This window comes from Lolium perenne, chromosome 1 (genome assembly GCF_019359855.2).
Source record: "Lolium perenne isolate Kyuss_39 chromosome 1, Kyuss_2.0, whole genome shotgun sequence".
In the NCBI taxonomy this organism is placed as follows: domain Eukaryota; kingdom Viridiplantae; phylum Streptophyta; class Magnoliopsida; order Poales; family Poaceae; genus Lolium; species Lolium perenne.
In genome coordinates this window covers 14,564,921-14,588,617 of record NC_067244.2, presented here as the reverse complement: position 1 = coordinate 14,588,617, position 23,697 = coordinate 14,564,921, and the positions used below count along the sequence as shown (strand labels likewise).

The 23,697-nt window shown below is 42.8% G+C and overlaps 1 protein-coding gene across 1 annotated transcript in view; it reads left to right on the top strand.

The window, feature by feature from the left end:
* The window catches only part of LOC127343421 (disease resistance protein RGA2), a 78,912-nt gene extending 57,356 nt beyond the window's left edge, over nucleotides 1-21,556 (top strand). Inside the window, 5 exon segments of the mRNA XM_071820773.1 lie at nucleotides 7,571-7,623; nucleotides 10,168-10,182; nucleotides 10,486-10,566; nucleotides 20,861-21,361; nucleotides 21,473-21,556. Of these exon segments, the coding sequence (XP_071676874.1) occupies nucleotides 7,571-7,623; nucleotides 10,168-10,182; nucleotides 10,486-10,566; nucleotides 20,861-21,361; nucleotides 21,473-21,556 (734 nt within the window).
* The last annotated feature ends 2,141 nt before the right edge of the window (nucleotides 21,557-23,697 follow it).

Here is a 23,697-nt window from a genome sequence, read left to right as displayed (position 1 = left end):
GCATTAAGTATGGTGCGTAATGTAACTAGTGACTACATCCTTGAACATAGCACTAATGTTTTATCCCTAGTGGCAACAAGACAACACAACCTTAGAACTTTCATCACTTTGTCCCAGTGTCAATGCAGGCATGAACCCACTATCGAGCATAAGTACTCCCTCTTGGAGTTACAAGCATCTACTTGGCCAGAGCATCTACTAGTAACGGAGAGCATGCAAGATCATAAACAACACATAGCATAACTTTGATAATCAACAGAACAAGTATTCTCTATTCATCGGATCCCAACAAACGCAACATATAGAATTACAGATAGATGATCTTGATCATGTTAGGCAGCTCACAAGATCCGACAATGATAGCACAATGGGGAGAAGACAACCATCTAGCTACTGCTATGGACCCATAGTCCAGGGGTAGACTACTCACACATCACACCGGAGGCGACCATGGTGGCGTAGAGTCCTCCGGGAGATGATTCCCCTCTCCGGCAGGGTGCCGGAGGCGATCTCTGGATCCCAGAGATGGGATCGGCGGCGGCGGCGTCTCTGGAAGGTTTTCCGTATCGTGGCTCTCGGTACTGGGGGTTTCGTCACGGAGACTTTTTATAGGCGGAAGGGCAGGTCAAGAGGCGGCACGGGGGCCCCACACCACAGGGCCACGCGGCCAAGGGGGGGCCGCGCCGCCCTATGGTGTGGCCCCTCCGTGGCCCCTCTTCGTCTCTCCTTCGGACTTCTGGAAGCTTCGTGAGAAAATAGGCCCCTGGGCTTTGATTTCGTCCAATTCCGAGAATATTTCCTTACTAGGATTTCTGAAACCAAAAACAATGGAAAACAAGCGGCACTTCGGCATCTTGTTAATAGGTTAGTTCCAGAAAATGCACGAATATGACATAAAGTGTGCATAAAACATGTAGATAACATCAATAATGTGGCATGGAACATAAGAAATTATCGATACGTCGGAGACGTATCAGCATCCCCAAGCTTAGTTCTGCTCGTCCCGAGCAGGTAAAATGATAACACAGATAATTTCTGGAGTGACATGCCATCATAATCTTGATCATACTATTTGTAAAGCATATGTAGTGAATGCAGCGATCGAAACAATGTATATGACATGAGTAAACAAGTGAATCATATAGCAAAGACTTTTCATGAATAGCACTTCAAGACAAGCATCAATAAGTCTTGCATAAGAGTTAACTCATAAAGCAATAATTCAAAGTAGAGATATTGAAGCAACACAAAAGAAGATTAAGTTTCAGCGGTTGCTTTCAACTTGTAACATGTATATCTCATGGATATTGTCAACATAGAGTAATATAATAAGTGCAATAAGCAAGTATGTAGGAATCAATGCACAGTTCACACAAGTGTTTGCTTCTTGAGGTGGAGAGAGATAGGTGAACTGACTCAACATTGAAAGTAAAAGAATGGTCCTCCATAGAGGAAAAGCATCGATTGCTATATTTGTGCTAGAGCTTTGATTTTGAAAACATGAAACAATTTTGTCAACGGTAGTAATAAAGCATATGCATCATGTAAATTATATCTTATAAGTTGCAAGCCTCATGCATAGCGTACTAATAGTGCCCGCACCTTGTCCTAATTAGCTTGGACTACCGGGTCATCACAATGCATTGTTTTTACCAAGTGTCACAAAGGGGTACCTCTATGCCGCATGTACAAAGGTCTAAGGAGAAAGCTCGCATTGGATTTCTCGCTATTGATTATTCTTCAACTTAGACATCCATACCGGGACAACATAGACAACAGATAATGGACTCCTCTTTTATGCATAAGCATATAACAACAATTAATAATTTTCTCATTTGAGATTTGAGGATTGTTGTCCAAAACTGAAACTTCCACCATGGATCATGGCTTTAGTTAGCGGCCCAATGTTCTTCTCTAACATATGCATGCTTAACCATATGGTGGTAGATCTCTCTTACTTCAGACAAGACGAACATGCATAGCAACTCACATGAAATTCAACAATGAAAAGTTGATGGCGTCCCCAGTGAACATGGTTATCGCACAACAAGCAACTTAATAAGAGATAAAGTGCATAATCACATATTCAATACCACAATAGTTTTTAAGCTATCTGTCCCATGAGCTATATATTGCAAAGGTGAATGATGGAATTTTAAAGGTAGCACTCAAGCAATTTACTTTGGAATGGCGGAAAATACCATGTAGTATAGGTAGGTATGGTGGACACAAATGGCATAGTGGTTGGCTCAAGTATTTTGGATGCATGAGAAGTATTCCCTCTCGATACAAGGTTTAGGCTAGCAAGGCTTATTTGAAACAAACACAAGGATGAACCGGTGCAGCAAAACTCACATAAAAGTCATATTGAAAACATTATAAGACTCTACACCGTCTTCCTTGTTGTTCAAACTCAATACTAGAAATTATCTAGACCTTAGAGAAACCAAATATGCAAACCAAATTTTAGCATGCTCTATGTATTTCTTCATTAATGGGTGCAAAGCATATGATGCAAGAGCTTAATCATGAGCACAACAATTGCCAAGTATCACATTACCCAAGACATTTATAGCAATTACTACATGTATCATTTTCCAATTCCAACCATATAACAATTTAACGAAGGAGAAACTTCGCCATGAATACTATGAGTAGAAACCAAGGACATACTTGTCCATATGCTACAGCGGAGCGTGTCTCTCTCCCATAAAGTGAATGCTAGGATCCATTTTATTCAAACAAGACAAAAAACAAAAACAAACCGACGCTCCAAGAAAAAGCACATAAGATGTGATGGAATAAAAATATAGTTTCAGGGGAGGAACCTGATAATGTTGTCGATGAAGAAGGGGATGCCTTGGGCATCCCCAAGCTTAGACGCTTGAGTCTTCTTGATATATGCAGGGGTGAACCACCGGGTGCATCCCCAAGCTTAGAGCTTTCACTCTCCTTGATCATGTTGCATCATACTCCTCTCTTGATCCTTGAAAACTTCCTCCACACCAAACTCGAAACAACTCATTAGAGGGTTAGTGCACAATATAAATTGACATATTCAGAGGTGACACAATCATTCTTAACACTTCTGGACATTGCATAATGCTACTGGACATTAATGGATCAAAGAAATTCATCCAACATAGCGAAAGAGGCAATGCGAAATAAAAGGCAGAATCTGTCAAAACAGAACAGTTCGTATTGACGAATTTTAAAATGGCACCAGACTTGCTCAAATGAAAATTCTCAAATTGAATGAAAGTTGCGTACATATCTGAGGATCATGCACGTAAATTGGCTTAATTTTCTGAGCTACCTACAGGGAGGTGGACTCAGATTCGTGACAGCAAAGAAATCTGGAACTGTGCAGTAATCCAAATCTAGTACTTACTTTTCTATCAACGGCTTAACTTGGCACAACAAAACACAAAACTAAGATAAGGAGAGGTTGCTACAGTAGTAAACAACTTCCAAGACACAAAATAAAAACAAAGTACTGTAGGTAAAAACATGGGTTGTCTCCCATAAGCGCTTTTCTTTAACGCCTTTCAGCTAGGCGCAGAAAGTGTGTATCAAGTATTATCAAGAGACGAAGTGTCAACATCATAATTTGTTCTCATAATAGAGTCAAAAGGTACCTTCATTCTCTTTCTAGGGAAGTGTTCCATACCTTTCTTGAGAGGAAATTTATATTTTATATTACCTTCCTTCATATCAATAACAGCACCAACAGTTCGAAGAAAAGGTCTTCCCAATATAATGGGACAAGATGCATTGCATTCAATATCCAAGACAACAAAATCAACGGGAACAAGGTTATTGTTAACGGTAATGCGAACATTATCAACTTTCCCCAAAGGTTTCTTTGTAGAATGATCAGCAAGATTAACATCCAAATAACAATTTTTCAGCGGTGGCAAGTCAAGCATATTATAAATTTTCTTAGGCATAACAGAAATACTTGCACCAAGATCACATAAAGCATTACAATCAAAATCTTTAATCTTCATCTTAATGATGGGCTCCCAACCATCCTCTAACTTTTTAGGAATAGAGGCTTCGCGCTCTAGTTTCTCTTCTCTAGCTTTTATAAGAGCATTTGTAATATGATGTGTAAAAGCCAAATTTATAGCACTAGCATTAGGACTTTTAGCAAGTTTTTGCAAGAACTTTATAACTTCAGAGATGTGGCAATCATCAAAATTCAAACCATTATAATCTAAAGCAATGGGATCATCATCCCCAATGTTGGAAAAAATTTCAGCAGCTTTATCACAGGCAGTTTCAAGCATAGCTTTAGCAGTTTCGAGCAGTTTTTCGCGCTTTGCATTAGAAGTGGAAACATTGCTAACACCAATTCTTTTATTAGTATTAGTAGGAGGTGCAGCAACATGTGTAGCATTAGCATTACTAGTGGTGGTAATAGTCCAAACTTTAGCTATATTCTTCTTTTTAGCTAGTTTTTCATTTTCTTCTCTATCCCACCTAGCACGCAGTTCAGCCATTAATCTTATATTCTCATTAATTCTAACTTGAATGGCATTTGCTGTAGTAGTAATTTTATTATGATGATTCTCATTAGGCAAAACTTTTGATTTCAAAAGATCAACATCAGCAGCAAAGAAGACTATCGACTTTAGAAGCAAGTATATCAATTTTCCCAAGCTTTTCTTCAACAGATTTGTTAAAAGCAGTTTGTGTACTAATAAATTCTTTAAGCATGGCTTCAAGTCAAGGGGGTGAATTCCTATTATTGTTGTAAGAATTCCCATAAGAATTACCATAGCCGTTGCCATTATTATAAGGATATGGTCTATAGTTGTTACTAGAATTGTTCCGGTAAGCATTGTTGTTGAAATTATTATTTTTAATGAAGTTTACATCAACATGTTCTTCTTGTGCAACCAATGAAGCTAACGGAACATTATTAGGATCAATATTAGTCCTATCATTCACAAGCATAGACATAATAGCATCAATCTTATCACTCAAGGAAGAGGTTTCTTCGACAAAATTTACCTTCTTACCTTGTGGAGCCCTTTCCGTGTGCCATTCAGAGTAGTTGATCATCATATTATCAAGAAGCTTTGTTGCTTCACCAAGAGTGATGGACATAAAGGTACCTCCAGCAGCTGAATCCAATAAATTCCGTGAAGAAAAATTTAGTCCTGCATAGAAGGTTTGGATGATCATCCAAGTAGTCAGTCCATGGGTTGGGCAATTTTTAACCAGAGATTTCATTCTTTCCCAAGCTTGAGCAACATGTTCAGTATCTAATTGTTTAAAATTCATTATGCTACTCCTCAAAGATATAATTTTAGCAGGGGGATAATATCTACCAATAAAAGCATCCTTGCATTTAGTCCATGAATCAATACTATTCTTAGGCAGAGATAGCAACCAATCTTTAGCTCTTCCTCTTAATGAGAAAGGGAACAATTTTAGTTTAATAATATCACCATCTACATCTTTATATTTTTGCATTTCACATAATTCAACAAAATTATTAAGATGGGCAGCAGCATCATCAGAACTAACACCAGAAAATTGCTCTCGCATAACAAGATTCAGTAAAGCAGGTTTAATTTCAAAGAATTCTACTGTAGTAGCAGGTGGAGCAATAGGTGTGCATAAGAAATCATTATTATTTGTGGTTGTGAAGTCACACAACTTAGTATTTTCAGGGTTGGCCATTTTAGCAACAGTAAATAAAGCAAACTAGATAAAGTAAATGCAAGTAAACTAATTTTTTTGTGTTTTAGATATAGCAAACAAGATAGCAAATAAAGTAAAACTAGCAACTAATTTTTTTGTATTTTGATTTAATGCAGCAAACAAAGTAGTAAATAAAACTAAGCAAGACAAAAACAAAGTAAAGAGATTGAGAAGTGGAGACTCCCCTTGCAGCGTGTCTTGATCTCCCGGCAACGGCGCCAGAAATCTATGCTTGATGGCGTGTATTTCACACGTTCGTTGGGCAACCCCAAGAGGAAGGTATGATGCGCACAGCAGCAAGTTTTCCCTCAGAAAGAAACCAAGGTTTATCGAACCAGGAGGAGCCAAGAAGCACGTTGAAGGTTGATGGCGGCGGGATGTAGTGCGGCGCAACACCAGGGATTCCGGCGCCAACGTGGAACCTGCACAACACAACCAAAGTACTTTGCCCCAACGAAACAGTGAGGTTGTCAATCTCACCGGCTTGCTGTAACAAAGAGTTAACCGTATTGTGTGGAAGATGATTGTTTGCAGAAAACAGTAGAACAAGTATTGCAGTAGATTGTATTTCAGTAAAGAGAATTGGACCGGGGTCCACAGTTCACTAGAGGTGTCTCTCCCATAAGACGAACAGCATGTTGGGTGAACAAATTACAGTTGGGCAATTGACAAATAAAGAGGGCATGACCATGCACATACATATCATGATGAGTATTGTGAGATTTAATTGGGCATTACGACAAAGTACATAGACCGTCATCCAAGCGCATCTATGCCTAAAAAGTCCACCTTCAGGTTATCATCCGAACCCCTCCGGTATTAAGTTGCAAACAACAGACAATTGCATTAAGTATGGTGCGTAATGTAACTAGTGACTACATCCTTGAACATAGCACTAATGTTTTATCCCTAGTGGCAACAGCACAACACAACCTTAGAACTTTACATCCTTGTCCCGGTGTCAATGCAGGCATGAACCCACTATCGAGCATAAGTACTCCCTCTTGGAGTTACAAGCATCTACTTGGCCAGAGCATCTACTAGTAACGGAGAGCATGCAAGATCATAAACAACACATAGCATAACTTTGATAATCAACATAACAAGTATTCTCTATTCATCGGATCCCAACAAACGCAACATATAGAATTACAGATAGATGATCTTGATCATGTTAGGCAGCTCACAAGATCCGACAATGATAGCACAATGGGGAGAAGACAACCATCTAGCTACTGCTATGGACCCATAGTCCAGGGGTAGACTACTCACACATCACACCGGAGGCGACCATGGTGGCGTAGAGTCCTCCGGGAGATGATTCCCCTCTCCGGCAGGGTGCCGGAGGCGATCTCCTGGATCCCCCGAGATGGGATCGGCGGCGGCGGCGTCTCTGGAAGGTTTTCCGTATCGTGGCTCTCGGTACTGGGGGTTTCGTCACGGAGACTTTTTATAGGCGGAAGGGCAGGTCAAGAGGCGGCACGGGGGCCCCACACCACAGGGCCACGCGGCCAAGGGGGGGGCCGCGCCGCCCTATGGTGTGGCCCCTCCGTGGCCCCTCTTCGTCTCTCCTTCGGACTTCTGGAAGCTTCGTGAGAAAATAGGCCCCTGGGCTTTGATTTCGTCCAATTCCGAGAATATTTCCTTACTAGGATTTCTGAAACCAAAAACAGCAGAAAACAAAGAATCGGCACTTCGGCATCTTGTTAATAGGTTAGTTCCAGAAAATGCACGAATATGACATAAAGTGTGCATAAAACATGTAGATAACATCAATAATGTGGCATGGAACATAAGAAATTATCGATACGTCGGAGACGTATCACCCTTGTACTTGCCCGTTATCCTTCGGCAGGTTTGCTGTCGATTGCCAACGCTACTGGGGACCTGGAGGCGCTGTACCCGAAGGTATTGTTGCCTGCCAACATAGTTGTCGACAGACTCGAGGAAGACTCAAGGGTACCTGAAGAAAGAGGGACTCCACAAGGGTGATTTCAGGGTTTTAATGTCCGTTTTGTAAATAGAGAATTTGGCTATTTTATCCAGGTGTCTGGATTATGTGATGATGCCTTCTCGTTTGGTAGATACATGCATATGTACTTTTACCATGTTATTGCCGTTGGCAAGTTTTGAACGAATCTTAGTTGCTCGTTTTAGATGTATGTATATTGGTTGGCTGGCTAATCATGTGAGTGATCAGCTCGTGTTGCAGGTCTTGCTAAACCTGTTGTATGCGCAACTTTGCTTTCAACCGTTTTAAATTTCGACATGCACTCCCGAATATTTCGGGTGTAGTGATTCTGCCGATGAGCCCGTTGTTCTTTGATATTTCCATAAGTAAAATATCGAACGTGGGTTGTTGTTTATGTGTATTTCCACACTCTTGCTATTTTCGGCACTCGTAAAGGCATCTATAGCAGAGGGGAAGTTCAACGTCGTTTTAGCACTCGTAGAGGCTTTTTGGAGCACGATCTTCTGCCACGTACTATTTTTACATAGTGATGAGGCTTTGGAAGTTTTGTAATTGCTGCAATGCTTAGCAAAGAATCAAAGCTTGAGTTTTTATTAATAAAGGTAAGCACGATGCTAGAGGGCGAAAATTGGGAGGCCCTGTTTATGACGAAAGAAAATAAAGGCTGGTAAACTGCTTAGTCAAGGAAGGGGTTCTTCTCTTCTTCTGGCTTCTTCTCCGCGTTAGTGATTGCTGTAGCGTTGCTGGTTTCATCAAGTGTTTGAGCGGTGGTCGCCATTGTCTTGCTTTCTCCTAAGCCTTCTGTGCCATCAACTGCCGAACCTTTTGCTGCCGAGGCTTCTGCTGCCGAAGCATCTGCTGCCGAAGCTTTAAGGGCGAGAGCTGCTGGCTTCTTCTTGGTTTCCCTGCCATCTTTTTCTTCCTTGATCTCTCGCAAGGACAGCTTGGACGGAGGGCCGACGATTTCTCGCTGTGGCCCGAACTTTGCAGCAATCCTTTGAAAGTCGCGATCACAATTATCCGAGCGTGAAAAACTTCCATAGACTGTGATGTTTGTCCCATTGTTCCCAGGCATTTTCAGCTTGAGGTATGCGTAATGTGGCACAGCCATGAACTTGGCATACGCTGGTCTCCCGAGTATAGCGTGATACTGTGATTCCCAGTTCACCACTTCAAACTCGATTTTTTCCTTCCTGAAATTATCGGCTCTACCGAAGATAACATTCAGGTAGACTTTGCCAAGAGAGTGGCCCGGTGCAGTTGGAAGGATCCCGTGGAAGCAAGTGTCTGTTTCTTCCAGCATGCTCATAGTGATCCCCATACTCCTGATTGTGTCGACAAATATCAGGTTTAGCAGCTTCTCCGCCATCCATGAAGACTTTGCTCATCTTGAACCCCCCAATCTGTGCTTCGACTACCAAGGCGGCGTGTCCTGGTTTTGGTATGGTCATCGGGTGATCTGCTCGACTAAACGTAATGTTCTGAGAAGACCAGTCGACGTATTCAGGGATATTTGCCATGATGCTTTCTGCCAAGTTGATCTCTCGGGTGAGCTTCTTCATCTCCCTTTTCGAAACACCTGTCCTGTGGATCATGCTCATCTGCCCACGTGGTGGTGGGAACGCCTCGTTGGGTTGATGGGGTTGAGCTTGCTGGACTTGATGCTGCGGTGGAGGTGGGGGTGGTGGTGGTAGCTGTTGCTGGCCTGACTGCTGGATGAGTTTGTGCATGTCAAGGAACTGCCGGCAGTCCCTGAGCAGGTGACTTGACTTTGTTTTGCCGTCCTTGGAATCGATATACGAATGTAGGTAACAGGGGGCGTTGACCTGTTCAGCGTAGGGTAGTTCGGGAGTCCTCTGCTGTCGTGGTTTATAATTACCACGGTTTCCAGAGTTATTCCGGTTACCATCGTGCCTGTCGTCTCGCTCGTCCTGCCGATCGGAATACCCTGCGGCTACCAGATTGTTGTCATCATAGTTGCGGTTTTTTCTTCTCTTGTGACGATCCCTTCGGCCACCCGAATCGTGCTTCGGCTGGTCATCGTCTTCGTCATCACTACGCTGCCGTGGCCTTCGTACGTTATCCTCACCATCAGCCCAGCTGTTGGCGATTTCCATTAGCTTGGTTATGGTTTTTGGCTTTTTGCGCCCGAGTTCTTCTATGTAACTCTCCCGCTGAACGCCGTCGCTGAAAGCGTCGATTGCTCTGTCGACAGATACGTCTTCGGCAGCATTCAGGAGCTTTGTGAATCTCCCGATGTATGAACGCATCGATTCCTTCTGCTTCTACCGACAATTTCGTAGCTCTTCGATCCCGATGGGCCTCTTATATGTTGCTTGGAAGTTGGCAACGAAGGCGTCTACTAGGTCATCCCATGATTTGACAGAACCTTTCGGCAGCCCCCGTAGCCAGGCCCGTGCTGAATCCTTCAAGTAAAGCTGTAAGCATTGCATTGCCGCTATCTGGTTTCCTTTGTGCAGGATCACTGTCTGCAGGTAGTCATCTATCCAGGATCTTGGCTCTTGCTATCCATCGTACTTGGCAGCGTCGGTAGGGGTAGGCTTAAATTTTTTGGGCGGCATTGCCTCGCGTATCTTGTAACTTAGACAATCGGCTCCCCTGAGTTCGCCGTCGTACTCCTGGTCTTCATCCGAAGAATCGCTGTCGTCGTCTTTCCTAGTGGCGCGTCGTCGTCTTGCTTTGTCGATCCTGCTCTGGGTGATCTCGTCCCGAGCGTCTCTCGCATGATGTTTTGACCCACTACCTTGGACCATAGTCCTTTCCTTTTGCGGGACTAGGTTGTTCCCCAATATCGCGAGACTTTCGAGGGCACCTCGGTGAGCCTGAGTCATAGATCCTTCGGGGCGCTGGTTGATGAGGTAAGCGGCGAGGTTGGCCGTTGCTCCTGCAACGGTTTTCGGTCGTGGCATGCCCGCAGTATCCGTAGTCATAAAGGATTTAGTTAGATTCGATGTTATCTCTCTGGCGTCATCTTCCGAAAGCCTGGATATCCTTGACCGGTGCTTGCCTGCTCCCTGAGTGTTTCGGGAGGCACTCCCTTGTGAGCCCCTTCGTCGTTCGCTGGATCGATCCGCTGCCGATAAGCGTCTCTCGAGGGAGGCTTGCTCTTTTGACAGGTGCTCCCGGTTCTTCTCTAGTATGGAGCGGTAAGCATTGAGGGTTCCAACCGAAGTCCCCGCAGGGAGCGGCGTGTTGTTGAGTACTGCTGCCCTTGCTGCTGCCCACTCCTCATCCGCGATGGTGTAATCACTGTCACGGTTGCTGGCGCTGTTCTCAAAACTCGCCCTTCTACTGGAACGAGGGGTATGATCCTCGTCACCTCTACGCCTTGAGTTTCCCGTGTTATTGGCGACATAAACCTGATGGTGTGCCGATCTTCGGGTGATTCCCTGGATGGTGCTGTCGATACTGTCCTCTCCCGATGAATACTGGGCGTTGCAGATGAACGGCGTGTTGCTCGATCCCAGCCCGTGCCTGGTGTCGCAGTTCAGGCAGTAGTATGAGGTTAATTCCGAAGATGTGGGATCGTCAGACCCTACCGACATGGAGGACACCGAGCGGGGAGTCGAAGGAGCGGGTGAGCACGTCGATCCTGTCAGTCCAGCCGACAGATCGTGTGATGATGGTGCGCTAGAACTCGTCGATCCAGAGGCGGGGGATTCCAGCAATCGTAGGATTCCTTCTGCATTGACGTTGTAGTGGACGCTGCCGAAGGTCATCTCCATGTTCCCTTGTAGATCTGAAAAGTTCGAGCGGGAGGAATCGCTGTGTGGAGTAAACTCGTAGGAGCCGAATCGAATCGGGCTTCCCAGGATGGGCGACGATGGTGCCGATGAAGTTGCTGATGAAGTTGCTGATGAAGTTGCTGGCGACGTTGCCGGCGAATTTGCCGGTGAAGCTGCCGATGCCATGATCGGGTCTGCCGATGCCTTGCCTTGTGCCAACAGGGTTCCCACAGACGGCGCCAATTGTCGAGGGTGCTCCTCGGCAATGCCCTCCGATAGGGGCTTAGGGTTGATGGAATCCTGCAAGCTGACACGAGACATCGGTACACAGACAAGCGGGGAGAGCGATTTACCCAGGTTCGGGGCCCTCGATGAGGTAAAACCCTTACGTCCTGCTTGTCTGTTCTTTGATTATGATGAAAACAGGTTACAATGGGGTGCCGAAGTGTTCGGCTGTGATCTCGTCGAGATGGTGATTGCAAGGGTAACCTAGTTCTAAGCTTCTATTGGCTAGTATTGCTAGGATTGATTGTGTCCCCTCGATAGCCCCTCTCCTGGCCTTTATATAGGTGGCCAGGTCTCGAAAGGCCTAATCGAGTACGACTAGGTTTACAGTAGATCTGTTTCTAAACTTTCCTTGTTCGGCTCCTTTCGTGCCTTGTTCTTCAAGAAGCCTTCCGCTGCACCGTCCTAGTGGCCCATCTTGCCATCGGGTACCTTCATGGGCCTCCAGTTGGGCCGTGTAGGGTAGAGCAACATTGGTTATCCAAAGGGTTATGCCCACGTCAACCACCATCGCCACCACGCCGTCGTGCTGCCGGGATTCCGAGGAGGATCTACTACTTCCGCTACCCGTTGGAACGGGAAGGAGGACGTCGTCTTTATCAACACCGTACGTGTGACCGAGTACGGAGGTGCTGCCCGATTGTGGCACCGTCAAGTTCTTCTACGCGCTTTTGCAAGCGGTCAAGATCTTCTACGCGCTTTTGCAAGCGGCAAGTGATCGACTACATCCACCACGAGATCTAATCTTCTCGTTAGGCTTTGGAAATCTTCGAGGGTTAGTCTCATGATCTTCTCGTTGCTACCATCTACTAGATTAGATCTTGGCTTGTGTTTCGTTCTTGCGGTAGGAACATTTTTGTTTTCTATGCTACGAATCCCTTCAGTGGTATCAGAGTCGTGTCTATGCATAGATTGTTTGCACGAGTAGAACACAATTGTTTTGTGGACTTTGATGCTTTGTTGTCTTTAGTTCGTGTACTTTGCATCTTGCGGCATGGTGGGATGAAGCGGCCCGGGCTAACTTTACATGACCGTGTTCATGAGACTTGCTCCACGTTCGACATGCAACTTGTATTGCATAAGTGGCTTCGCGGGTGTCTGTCTCTCCCACCATAGTGAAGATTCAATTTACTCTTTCTATTGACAACACTAGTATCACCGTTGTGGTTCATGTTCGTAGGTAGATTGGATCTTACTCGAAAACCCTAAACCACGTAAATTATGCAAACCAATTAGAGGCGTCTAACTTGTTTTTGCAGGGTTTGGTGATGTGATATGGCCATGATGTGATGATGAATATGTATGAGATGATCATTATTGTATTGTGGCACACACACAGGAGCCTTATGGTTGTCTTTATATTTCATGTTGTAGTATTATTTCAAAGTAGTTGTAATAGTTGCTACACACGGTGAACAACCATGAAGACGATGCCATGGACCTTGACGCTACACCGATGATGATGGAGATCATGCCCGTTGATGATGGAGATCATGTCTGTGCTTTGGAGATGAAGATCAAAGGCGCAAAGACTAAAGGGCCATATCATATCACATATGAATTGCATGTGATGTTAATCCTTTATGCATCTTATTTTGCTTAGATCGCGACGGTAGCATTATAAGATGATCCCTCACATTAATATCAAGATAATAAAGTGTTCTCCCCTCGTATGCACCGTTGCTACAGTTCGTCGTTTCGAAGCATCTCGTGATGATCGGATGTGATAGACTCTACGTTCACATACAACGGGTGTAAGCCATGTTTGCACACGTGGAATACTTGGGTTTGCTTGACGAGCATAGCATGTACAAACATGGTCTCGGGACAACGGAAACCGAAAGGTTCAACACGAATCATATGGATGATATGATCAACATGTTGATGTTCACCATTGAAGCTACATCATCTCACGTGATGATCGGTTTTGGTGTAGTGGATTTGGATCGTGTACCACTTAACAACTATGAGGGATGTTGTATTAAGTGGGAGTTCATTAGTAATTAGATTAAAACATGAACTAATTATCATAAACATAGTCTGAGTAGTATTTTGAATTAATTTTGTAGAATTGGCATCCGTTTTCTACCATGCGCTAGTCTTGTAATTGAGATAGAAATACTGTTAAATCTGACAAGAAACTTTACGGACTGGTACCGTATTGTTAAAGAATCAAGAAATGATTAAGTCCTATTGCAAACTTTTAGTAAACCTCACATTGTTGATTCAAAGAGCTATGGTTTCAATTAGTACCTAAAGTTATCTTGTCTCCGTGAAACTAGAAGTTCAAATCTGTTTGAAAAGTAAGGAGCTGAAAATTTTAGTTTTCAGAAATAATCAAGGTATGAGATATATGTGATATCTAAGACCTTATTGCAAGATGATAGAATATAATTTGGTGAGACTACATAAACTCTTAAGTTTTATGGGAATGTATGAAGGTTGAAGAGGCCAGGCGCCCCAATCCTCCAACTATTGGGGCACTAACAATATTCGCATATCCATGAAGTGATCGTCCTTAGTATGCACCGTTGCTAAGACTCGTCGTTTCGAAGCATCACGTGATGATCGGGTGTTATAGATTCTACGTGTGCATACAACGGGTGCAAGCCAGATTTGCACATGCGAATACTGAGGTTAAACTTTACGAGCCTAGCATGTACAGACATGGTCTCGGAAAGTCGTCATGATATGATGGATAAAATTATGAGTGAAATTGTTCATCATATTAAAAAGTTACTAATAGTGAAATCTGAAACACTTGTCATATGATGATCAACTTCAAAGTAATAACCTCAAGGTTATTGGTATTTGACCAACAAACCTAGAAGTTATTGAAAGTGAAGTGTTTTCTGTGAATGAGGAAAGCTAAAAGAGAAACTACAAAAGATATTTTGGCAGAAAGAAAGAAAAGACTAGAAGATCTAGCTCAGGTGTATATAAATGATATACATGTTATGGATATATTCCTTGTTTGGTCACATAATTAAATTCTTGGGTATTTGTACCAGATTGGTTGGTATGAGATGTCATACAATACAACACAATACAAGAATATGATGGCCTAAGTGACTGACAAGGAATATGATAGGAATGCACGTTTGGAACAAAAATAAAGTGTTATTGTGTTCGTCGTTGGCATTCTATCTAGCCCTTAGAATTTATAATAAAGAACTTAATAAATTGTTATTTTGTTCTGGTCAAATAAAAACAATGAGTTGTTCAAATTATGATGTTACTCCATGTACGATGGATAAGTTATTATAAATCTTAATGGTGAATCACACATACATAATACTGACGCTAAAATGCCATAAGGCAAATGATTTGAATTCCACTTATTTGTGGAACCGCCATTTAGGTCATGTTAGAGAGGAACGCATGAAGGAACTCCATGCAAATGGATTTTTGGAGTCATTTGATTTTTGAATCGCTTGGTGCTTGCAAATCTTTTCTAAAAGAGAATGACTGAAATACCATTCATAGGCCAAGAGTTGAATGGGCAACTAACTTAGTGAAAAAAAATACATGATGATGTATGTGGTTCACTGGGCATAGTTGTGTGCGGGAGATTCTTCTACTTCATGAAAACTTCCAACAATGAATTGAGTATATATATGTGGATATATTCGATAAGGAAGAAGTTTGAAACATTTGAATGGATTCAAATAAATTTCAGCATGAAGCGGAAATCATCGTAATAGAAAAGTCAAATATCTATGATTGGATCATGGTAGAAATATTTGAATTACAAGTTTTAGCGAACATCTAAGAGAGTTATGAAATTGTTCTACAACTCACGTGTCATGGAGTATCATAGTGATGATGGAGTATCCGAGAGACGTATCCAAACCTTGTTGGATTAATGATGAGATAAAATAAAATGAAGCCATTATATTTTTGTGGATTATGCTTTAGAGACTACCGTTTTTACACTGAATAGAGCATCATCATGATCCGTTGAAATGACACCATACGAGTTATGGCATGGGTATGAACCCTAATAGTCCTTTCTTAAATTTTGGTATGCATAGCATAAGTAAATAAGTTTACAACCAAAATCGGATGAATGTCTTTGTTGGTTATCCCAAAGAATTGATTGGGAATTCTTTCCACCATGGAAACAAAGACAAAAGTGTTTGTCGATGTTTCTTACTTATTTCCAAGAAATTGTTTCTAGTGAAGTATTTGAGTGGGAGGACAATAGAACTTGATAAGGGTTATGAACCTGAGCATAATAATCAGAGTAGCGCAACATCGGAATAAGTTCCGGAAGCGGCCACGACGATCATGGCTCCCATGTCTACAAAATGTTATATCCATGGAGATTCAAGTACTTATTGAACCTTGTAGGTATGGTTTACTTTGTGATCAAATAAATGATTTGTGGACAAAGGATTGATTTTGAACAATGATAAACCAACCACGAACAAAGAAGTTATGATGGGCCCTGACTCCGTTAAAATGGCTATGCGCCATGAAATCCAAGATAGGTGAATACTTTTCTGAAAGTAAAAGGATCTATAAAATAGATGGACTTGGATGCAATATCCTTGAAGAAGCTCGACTTGTCGAAAAATAGTTTACGACAAAGTTCAAAGAGTTGACTACGATAAGATTAGATCTTCTGTAGCAATGCTTAAAGTCTATATGGATTATTCTAGTAATCGCTACATATTCCTTTTATGAGATATGCTAGTAGGATGGCAAAATATATTACTTAACAGAAGTGTATATTAAAGGTGTATACAAGATACAAACCAAGAGTTTTGCTAGTCCGTGGAATACTAGATAGGAATACGAACTTCAATTATATGAAGTGAGTATTGCGGAGTTGGAATCTTCACCGGATGAAATAGTCAAAGAGTTTTTGATTTCATCAGAAACGATGAAGATGATTGCATTTGCAAGAAATTAAGTGGGAGCGCTGAGACATGTTTATAATACTTTATGTAAATGACATATAGTTGGTTATAAATGATGTAATTATATACTTGATTAAAAGGTTTCATTGAGAATTAACTTCGATGAAAGGATATGGACTGAAACATATTTAGTGTCAAGATCTATGAAGATAGATTGAAACACATAATAAGTTTAAGTCAAAGTACATAGAATGGATATTGAAGTGGTTCAATATAGAAATATTAAGAAAATGTTCTTGTCATGTGAAGGTTTAACAAGACTTGAGTGTATCTGACACTCAATGAGTAAAAACACATGAGTGATTATAGATCACGAATAATATGTACAAAATCAGATGTCCTGTGCTCTAAAATGTTAGGAGCATATACGAGAATGATTCATGTGATAATCATTGGACGACAGTAAGAATATCCTTGAGTACTTTAGAAGAACCAATGATATATATATATAGTTTGTATGAAGAAATGACAAACAAATTGCTGTAAGGTGTTGCACCGATATTGGTTTTGTCACATATAAAATAAAATTTCAATCTCAAATTGGACTAAGTGTTGTTTAAAAGGTAGCACAATAAGCTAGAAGTTGTCTATGCTTGATTTAAAAGAGTTCTAAATATTGTGACGGATTCTACAAACGAAGGCAGAGTATGTCATTGTTTTGACAATGACTAAGGATGTTAAGTCGAAAAGTTCTTTGAGAACTTGGTGTAGTTCCGATAGTGTCAGAACTTTGAAGCTATATTGTGTGTGACAATATTAGTGACATATTTCAGACCGCGGAATTAAGGTTCCACCAGAAGACCAAACATATTTAATGCCGACTCATTTGGAAAATGAGTGATGCGTTGAGACGCAAATAAATTGCAAAATACATACGTTTCTGAGCGTGTCAGATCTGTTGACTAAAACCTCCCCCGTGAGCAAAACATGATAAAGCACCGAAAGGCCAAGGTGTTATATCTTTACAAATGTAAACTAGATTATTGACTCTAGTGCAAGTGGGAGACTGTTGGAGATATGCCCAAGAGGCAATAATAAAATGGTTATTATAATATATCTTTGTGTTTATGATAATATTTGCATACCATGCTATAATTGTATTAACCGAAACATTGATACATGTGTGTTATGTAAACAACAAGGAGTCCCTAGTAAGCCTCTTGTATAACTAGCTTGTTGATTAATAGATGATCATGGTTTCGTGATCATGAACATTGGATGTTATTAATAACAAGGTTATGTCATTATGTGAATGATGTAATGGACACACCCAATTAAGCGTATCATAAGATCACGTCATTAAGTTCATTTGCTATAAGCTTTCGATACATAGTTACCTAGTCCTTTCGACCATGAGATCATATAAATCACTTATGCCGAAAGGGTACTTTGATTACATCAAACGCCACTGCGTAAATGGGTGGTTATAAAGGTGGGATTAGGTATTCGGAAAGTATGAGTTGAGGCATATGGATTAACAGTGGGATTTGTCCATCCCGATGACGGATAGATATACTCTGGGCCCTCTCGGTGGAATGTCGTCTATTTAGCTTGCAAGCATATGAATGGTTCATAAGAGACCACATACCACGGTACGAGTAAAGAGTACTTGTCAGGAGACGAGGTTGAACGAGGTATAGAGATACCGATGATCAAACCTCGGACAAGTAAAATATCGCGTGACAAAGGGAATCGGTATCGTATGTAAATGGTTCATTCGATCACTAAGTCATCGTTGAATATGTGGGAGCCATTATGGATCTCCAGATCCCGCTATTGGTTATTGGTCGGAGAGAAGTCTCAACCATGTCTGCATAGTTCGCGAACCGTAGGGTGACACACTTAAGGTTTGATGTCGTTTAAGTAGATATGGAATATGGAATGGAGTTCGAAGTTTTGTTCGGAGTCTCGGATTGGATCCAGGACATCATGAGGAGTTCCGGAATGGTTCGGAGAATAAGATTCATATATAGGAAGTCACTTTCCAAGTTTGGAAATGATCCGATGCATTCATGGAAGGTTCTAGGAAAGTCCAGAAGAAATCACCATGGAAAGTGGAGTCCCGGAGGGACACCACCTTGCATGGCCGGCCAAACCCTAAGGGCGAGGAGTCCCAGGTGGGCTCCACCTAGGTGGCCGGCCAACCCCACCTCAAGGAAAGGTGGGAGTCCCACCTTGAGTAGGACTTCCCCTTGAGTAGGTTTCCCACCTTTGGGAAGTTTTGGTGTTGGGGTCTTATTCGAAGACTTGGACTACAACTCTTGGGGCTTCCACCTATATAATGAGGGACAAGGGGAGGGTGGCCGGCCACTCTAGCCTCCAACCTTGGCTGCCCCCTTTTGTGGCCGGCGCCCAAGGCCTCCCTCTCCCCAAACCCTAGCGCCCCTCCTCCACATAGTACTTCCGCAGCGCATAGGCGAAGCCCTGCCGGAGTTCTCCACCACCACCGCCACCACGCCGTCGTGCTGCCGGGATTCCGAGGAGGATCTACTACTTCCGCTGCCCGCAGGAACGGGGAGGAGGACGTCGTCTTCATCAACACCGTACGTGTGACTGAGTACGGAGGTGCTGCCCGATTGTGGCACCGTCAAGTTCTTCTACGCGCTTTTGCAAGCGGTCAAGATCTTCTACGCGCTTTTGCAAGCGGCAAGTGATTGACTACATCCACCACGAGATCTAATCTTCTCGTTAGGATTTGGAAAACTTCGAGGGTTAGTCTCATGATCTTCTCGTTGCTACCATCTACTAGATTAGATCTTGGCTTGTGTTTCGTTCTTGCGGTAGGAAATTTTTTGTTTTCTATGCTACGAATCCCTTCAGCACCCCTCATGACTAGTGGCTAGTGCTAACAACTAAAATTGACTACTCTAGATGGGAACTGGTGAAGTGAAATGACTTTGAAAGTTTGAAAGGTGAATATGACTTGGTGAATTTGATAAAAACTGATGGTGGGTTTGAATGCGATACCTTTCCAATTTACAAGTACCCCCACAATACCTGATTATGGGTAGGGCTTAACTAGAAATTTATGTGTCTTAGTATGGGTTCCCTCTAAACAAACGTCATAGGGGTTATGCCGAGGCTGCCTCCGTTGAAAGTGAAAAGATGTGAAATGACGTGAAATGAGGTGAATGTCCGGCCCAAGCCCTGTGCAGTTCACAGGCTGATGGTTTGTCTTCATTGGGAGGCCAAGCTCATGGGGAGAGGTGCCTATACTAGGATATGTAAGTGAAAGGTTATGGTTGATGATCCGCGTACTGAGATACGATTATTCAGGGTTACCCCTGACGGATGTAATCAAATGTTGTGGCACAAGTGTGCAACCTCTGCAGAGTCTATTCGAATAGCCGTGTCCACGGTTACAGACAATTGGAAAGGCCATACTGTTCCGTTGTCAGATGTTTATGAACTGAAGGGTGAATAGTGACATGAATGGTGAACTTGAATTGAATCACAACCAAGTTGTGGGAATGACACTAATGTTCCCACTTGAGCTAGTTAGCAATTGATGAGTCTCTTACTAAATGCTTATGAACTAAAATTGGCTTTATGCAAATAAACCTAGAGCTTAGAACCCCTTGAATAAAATTGATAAGTACTTACATTAGTATTAGTTTGCGAGTACTTTAAAATTACACACGGCTGTGTCCCTGGCTATTCAAATGGCCAGACTACGAAGAGGAGCAGCAGTATCAAGATGATGGACAGCATGACGTCTACAACAACTAGGACTACTCCTGACGTCAAGCGTTGGCCTGTGGACTAGAAAGTCCGTTACTACTTCACTTCCGCTATTTGTGATGTTCGTTGATCAATAGATCAACTATTGTTGTAATATTGGATCATGTGATCTACTTTTGTAAGATGATTATGGGTTGTAATGAATGATGACTTATGATATTCAACTATTATGTCTCGCAACAACAATCTTCCTGGGATTGCGATGTATGGCATAATAGGCATCTGGACTTAAAAATCCGGGTGTTGACAAGTTGGTATCAGAGCCATTGTTTGACCTTAGGAGACCCTAGTTAGAATGGACGTTTGAAAACTTAGTTTCAAAACCAATGAAGTGAATATTTATGAAAACCTATTCACACTCTTACCTTTGAGATCTTTTTCAAAAAAGAGAAACTCATGCTATACTTTTCTTGAAATTACACATAAAATTTGCCACACTAGCACTTCTCTAACTTACTTATCCAATTCTCTTTCAGATGGCGTTGCCCCACAACACCATGTTTTACCGGTTGGGGAATGGTGGGAACATGATCTTCGAGAAGGACTTAGACGCTTTGTCTGAGTATCTCGGACGCCCGCACCCTGAGTTCGTCGGAACTCAAATGGGCGACCAGTCCGGAAGGGAACTGCAGTGGGTTATCACTGCGGACCTGAGAGGCAAGCGGGAGCCTCCTATTTCTATGAGGATCCATTTCTCTGTCATGGAAAGCAACTGGCTAGATGGACTAGCTAGAGCCATGCAGGAAGCACTTGCCCGGCTGTGTGGGCAGCATGTGACTGAGCTTTATGGGACTCGCTTTGCTTACCTTGCAAGGCATGACTCCATCGGAGGACCCAGGGCACTGTCACCCCACCCGGAGCTGAAGAATCACGTGGAACACCTGGACTTGATGCTGCACGAGACCCAGAAGGATTTGGACAACTGTCGCATCTACGCCAACCAGACTCACGCCCACCTAGCACAACAGACCGATACCGTCAGGATCCTTGCCCATGAGCGCAAGACACTCCGCCAGCAGCGTGCCAAGAAGGACGCTACGATTGCGCACCTCCGCGCAAAGATAGTATCCTTGGAGGCAACTGTCAAGGCCCAAGAGGACCAGCTGATGGAGCTAGCAGAAGAGGGTGAAGACATTCAAAGAGGAGCAGCCTTCCTGAGTGATGATGAGTAGTAGTTTCACTTGATCACTTGAGTAGGTGAGTTTGTATCAGGATCCCCTTGTATCGTAGAGCGAAGGAATAGTTCTTAAAACCAACGGTGTGTTAGCTTTGTAATGTGTGATGTTTGGTATGAATGAAAACGTGTTGTTGGTTGTACCCCCTCAACACTACTCAAGTTTTGAAACTTTCTAAACTTTAAACCAAACAAACCATAGAAAGTTCCCTCTTATCTTATCATCTACCTCAATGATCAGATGGCCCCACCAACCCGCAGCGCCAACCAAGACGCAATGATGCAAATGATCCAGATGATGATGGCAGACCGCGAAGCCGAGAGAGCTGAACGACAAGCCAACATAGCTGCACTGCAACAGATAGCTCAGAACAATCAAGGCCATGGGAACCATGATCACCCAGGGTCAAAACTCAAGAACTTTCAGAACACCAACCCTCCTATGTTCAGCAAGACCGAAGAGCCACTCGACGCAGATGACTGGCTCCAGACAATGGAGAACAACCTTGAAGTTGCGAGAGTCGAAGCCGCAGAGAAAGTACTGTTCGCCACCCACTACCTGTCAGGACCTGCAAGAGCCTGGTGGACAAGCGCCCGGGCAATGAATGCGGGACAGATGATGACCTGGGAGGATTTCAAACTCAAGTTCAGGAAATACCATGTGCCCCAAGGATTGATCAAGAAGATGAGAGACGAGTTCCGCGAACTCAAGCAAGGAAGGATGTCGGTAGTGGAATACCGCGACAGATTCCTCACTCTGTCAAGGTACGCCCCGGACGAAACCGACACCAACGAGAAGCGGAAGGAGAGATTTTTGAATGGACTACACGATGAGATGCAGACCGTGCTGGTTACCATTCCCTTTGCCGACCTTGAAGCCCTAGTGGACTCAGCCATCCAGATGGAAGGGAAGCTTCACCAAGCCAACGAGAACCGCAAGCGCCGTATGATGCCCCAGCATGGACCCAACAGTGCCCAGAAGTACCACAATAATTCATCTAGGGGATTTGCCCCAAGATACAACAAACCCCCTGCTCAGACGTATCGCCCAAACTACCCCACCAACAACCACGGAGGACCCCCGAAGCCCGGAGGCAACAACAGCAACAACAACAACAGCAACAACAACAACAACCACCCCAAGAAAAGTGGTTACATCATCTAGCTCCGCTAATAATTTTGATTCATCTCTTGCTAGCATTCATAATAGATTAAACACCCTCGAGACAAATATATCTTGTTTAAAGGAAGGGTACAACCAGATTCGCGAATATTATGATTATGTTCCAGTAAGTTTTGAACCTTCAATGTGGGTGCCTACTATTAAAGTTGCTATTTGTGGTGAATCTTTTCATGCCCGTTGTGATATTATGTCTGAGTTTTGCCTTATGCCTAAAAGAATTTATGAATCTTTGACACTTTGGGAACTTACTGAAGGAGGAGAAGGAATAACTCTTACTGATAACTCTGTTATAATTCCTATGGGTATAGCTGAAGGGGTGTTCACAACCTTTCTTGGAAGAACGGTATCCACTGATTATCTCGTTGTTGAATGTGTAGGGATAGGACAAATCACACTTGGAAGGTCCCTGCTGAAACTCGTGGGAGCAATCATAGATGTTGGGAAAGGCACTCTAAATTTTACCTCTACGCCCGGATGCGGTCATATATTCCCTAAACCAAAGAGTAATAATAAGAGTAAGAAAATTAGGTGCAAGGCCCCTGGTAAGAATGCTAATGCTTCATCTCTTGATAATACTTGATTCACACTTTCTGCGCCTAGCTGAAAGGCGTTAAAGAAAAGCGCTTATGGGAGACAACCCATTATTTTGCTACAGCACTTTTGTTTTATATTTGAGTCTTGGAAGTTGTTACTACTGTAGCAACATCTCCTTATCTTTATTTTCTTGCATTGTTGTGCCAAGTAAAGTCTTTGATAGTAGGGTTGATACTAGATTTGGATTACTGCGCAGAAACAGATTTCTTACTGTCACAAAATTGAGCAGTCCCGTCTGTAAGTAACTCAGAAAATTCCGCCAATTTACGTGTGTGATCCTCAGATATGTACGCAACTTTCATTCAATTTGAGCTTTTTCATCTGAGCAAGTTAAGTGCCCCAGAAAAATTCGTCTTTACGGA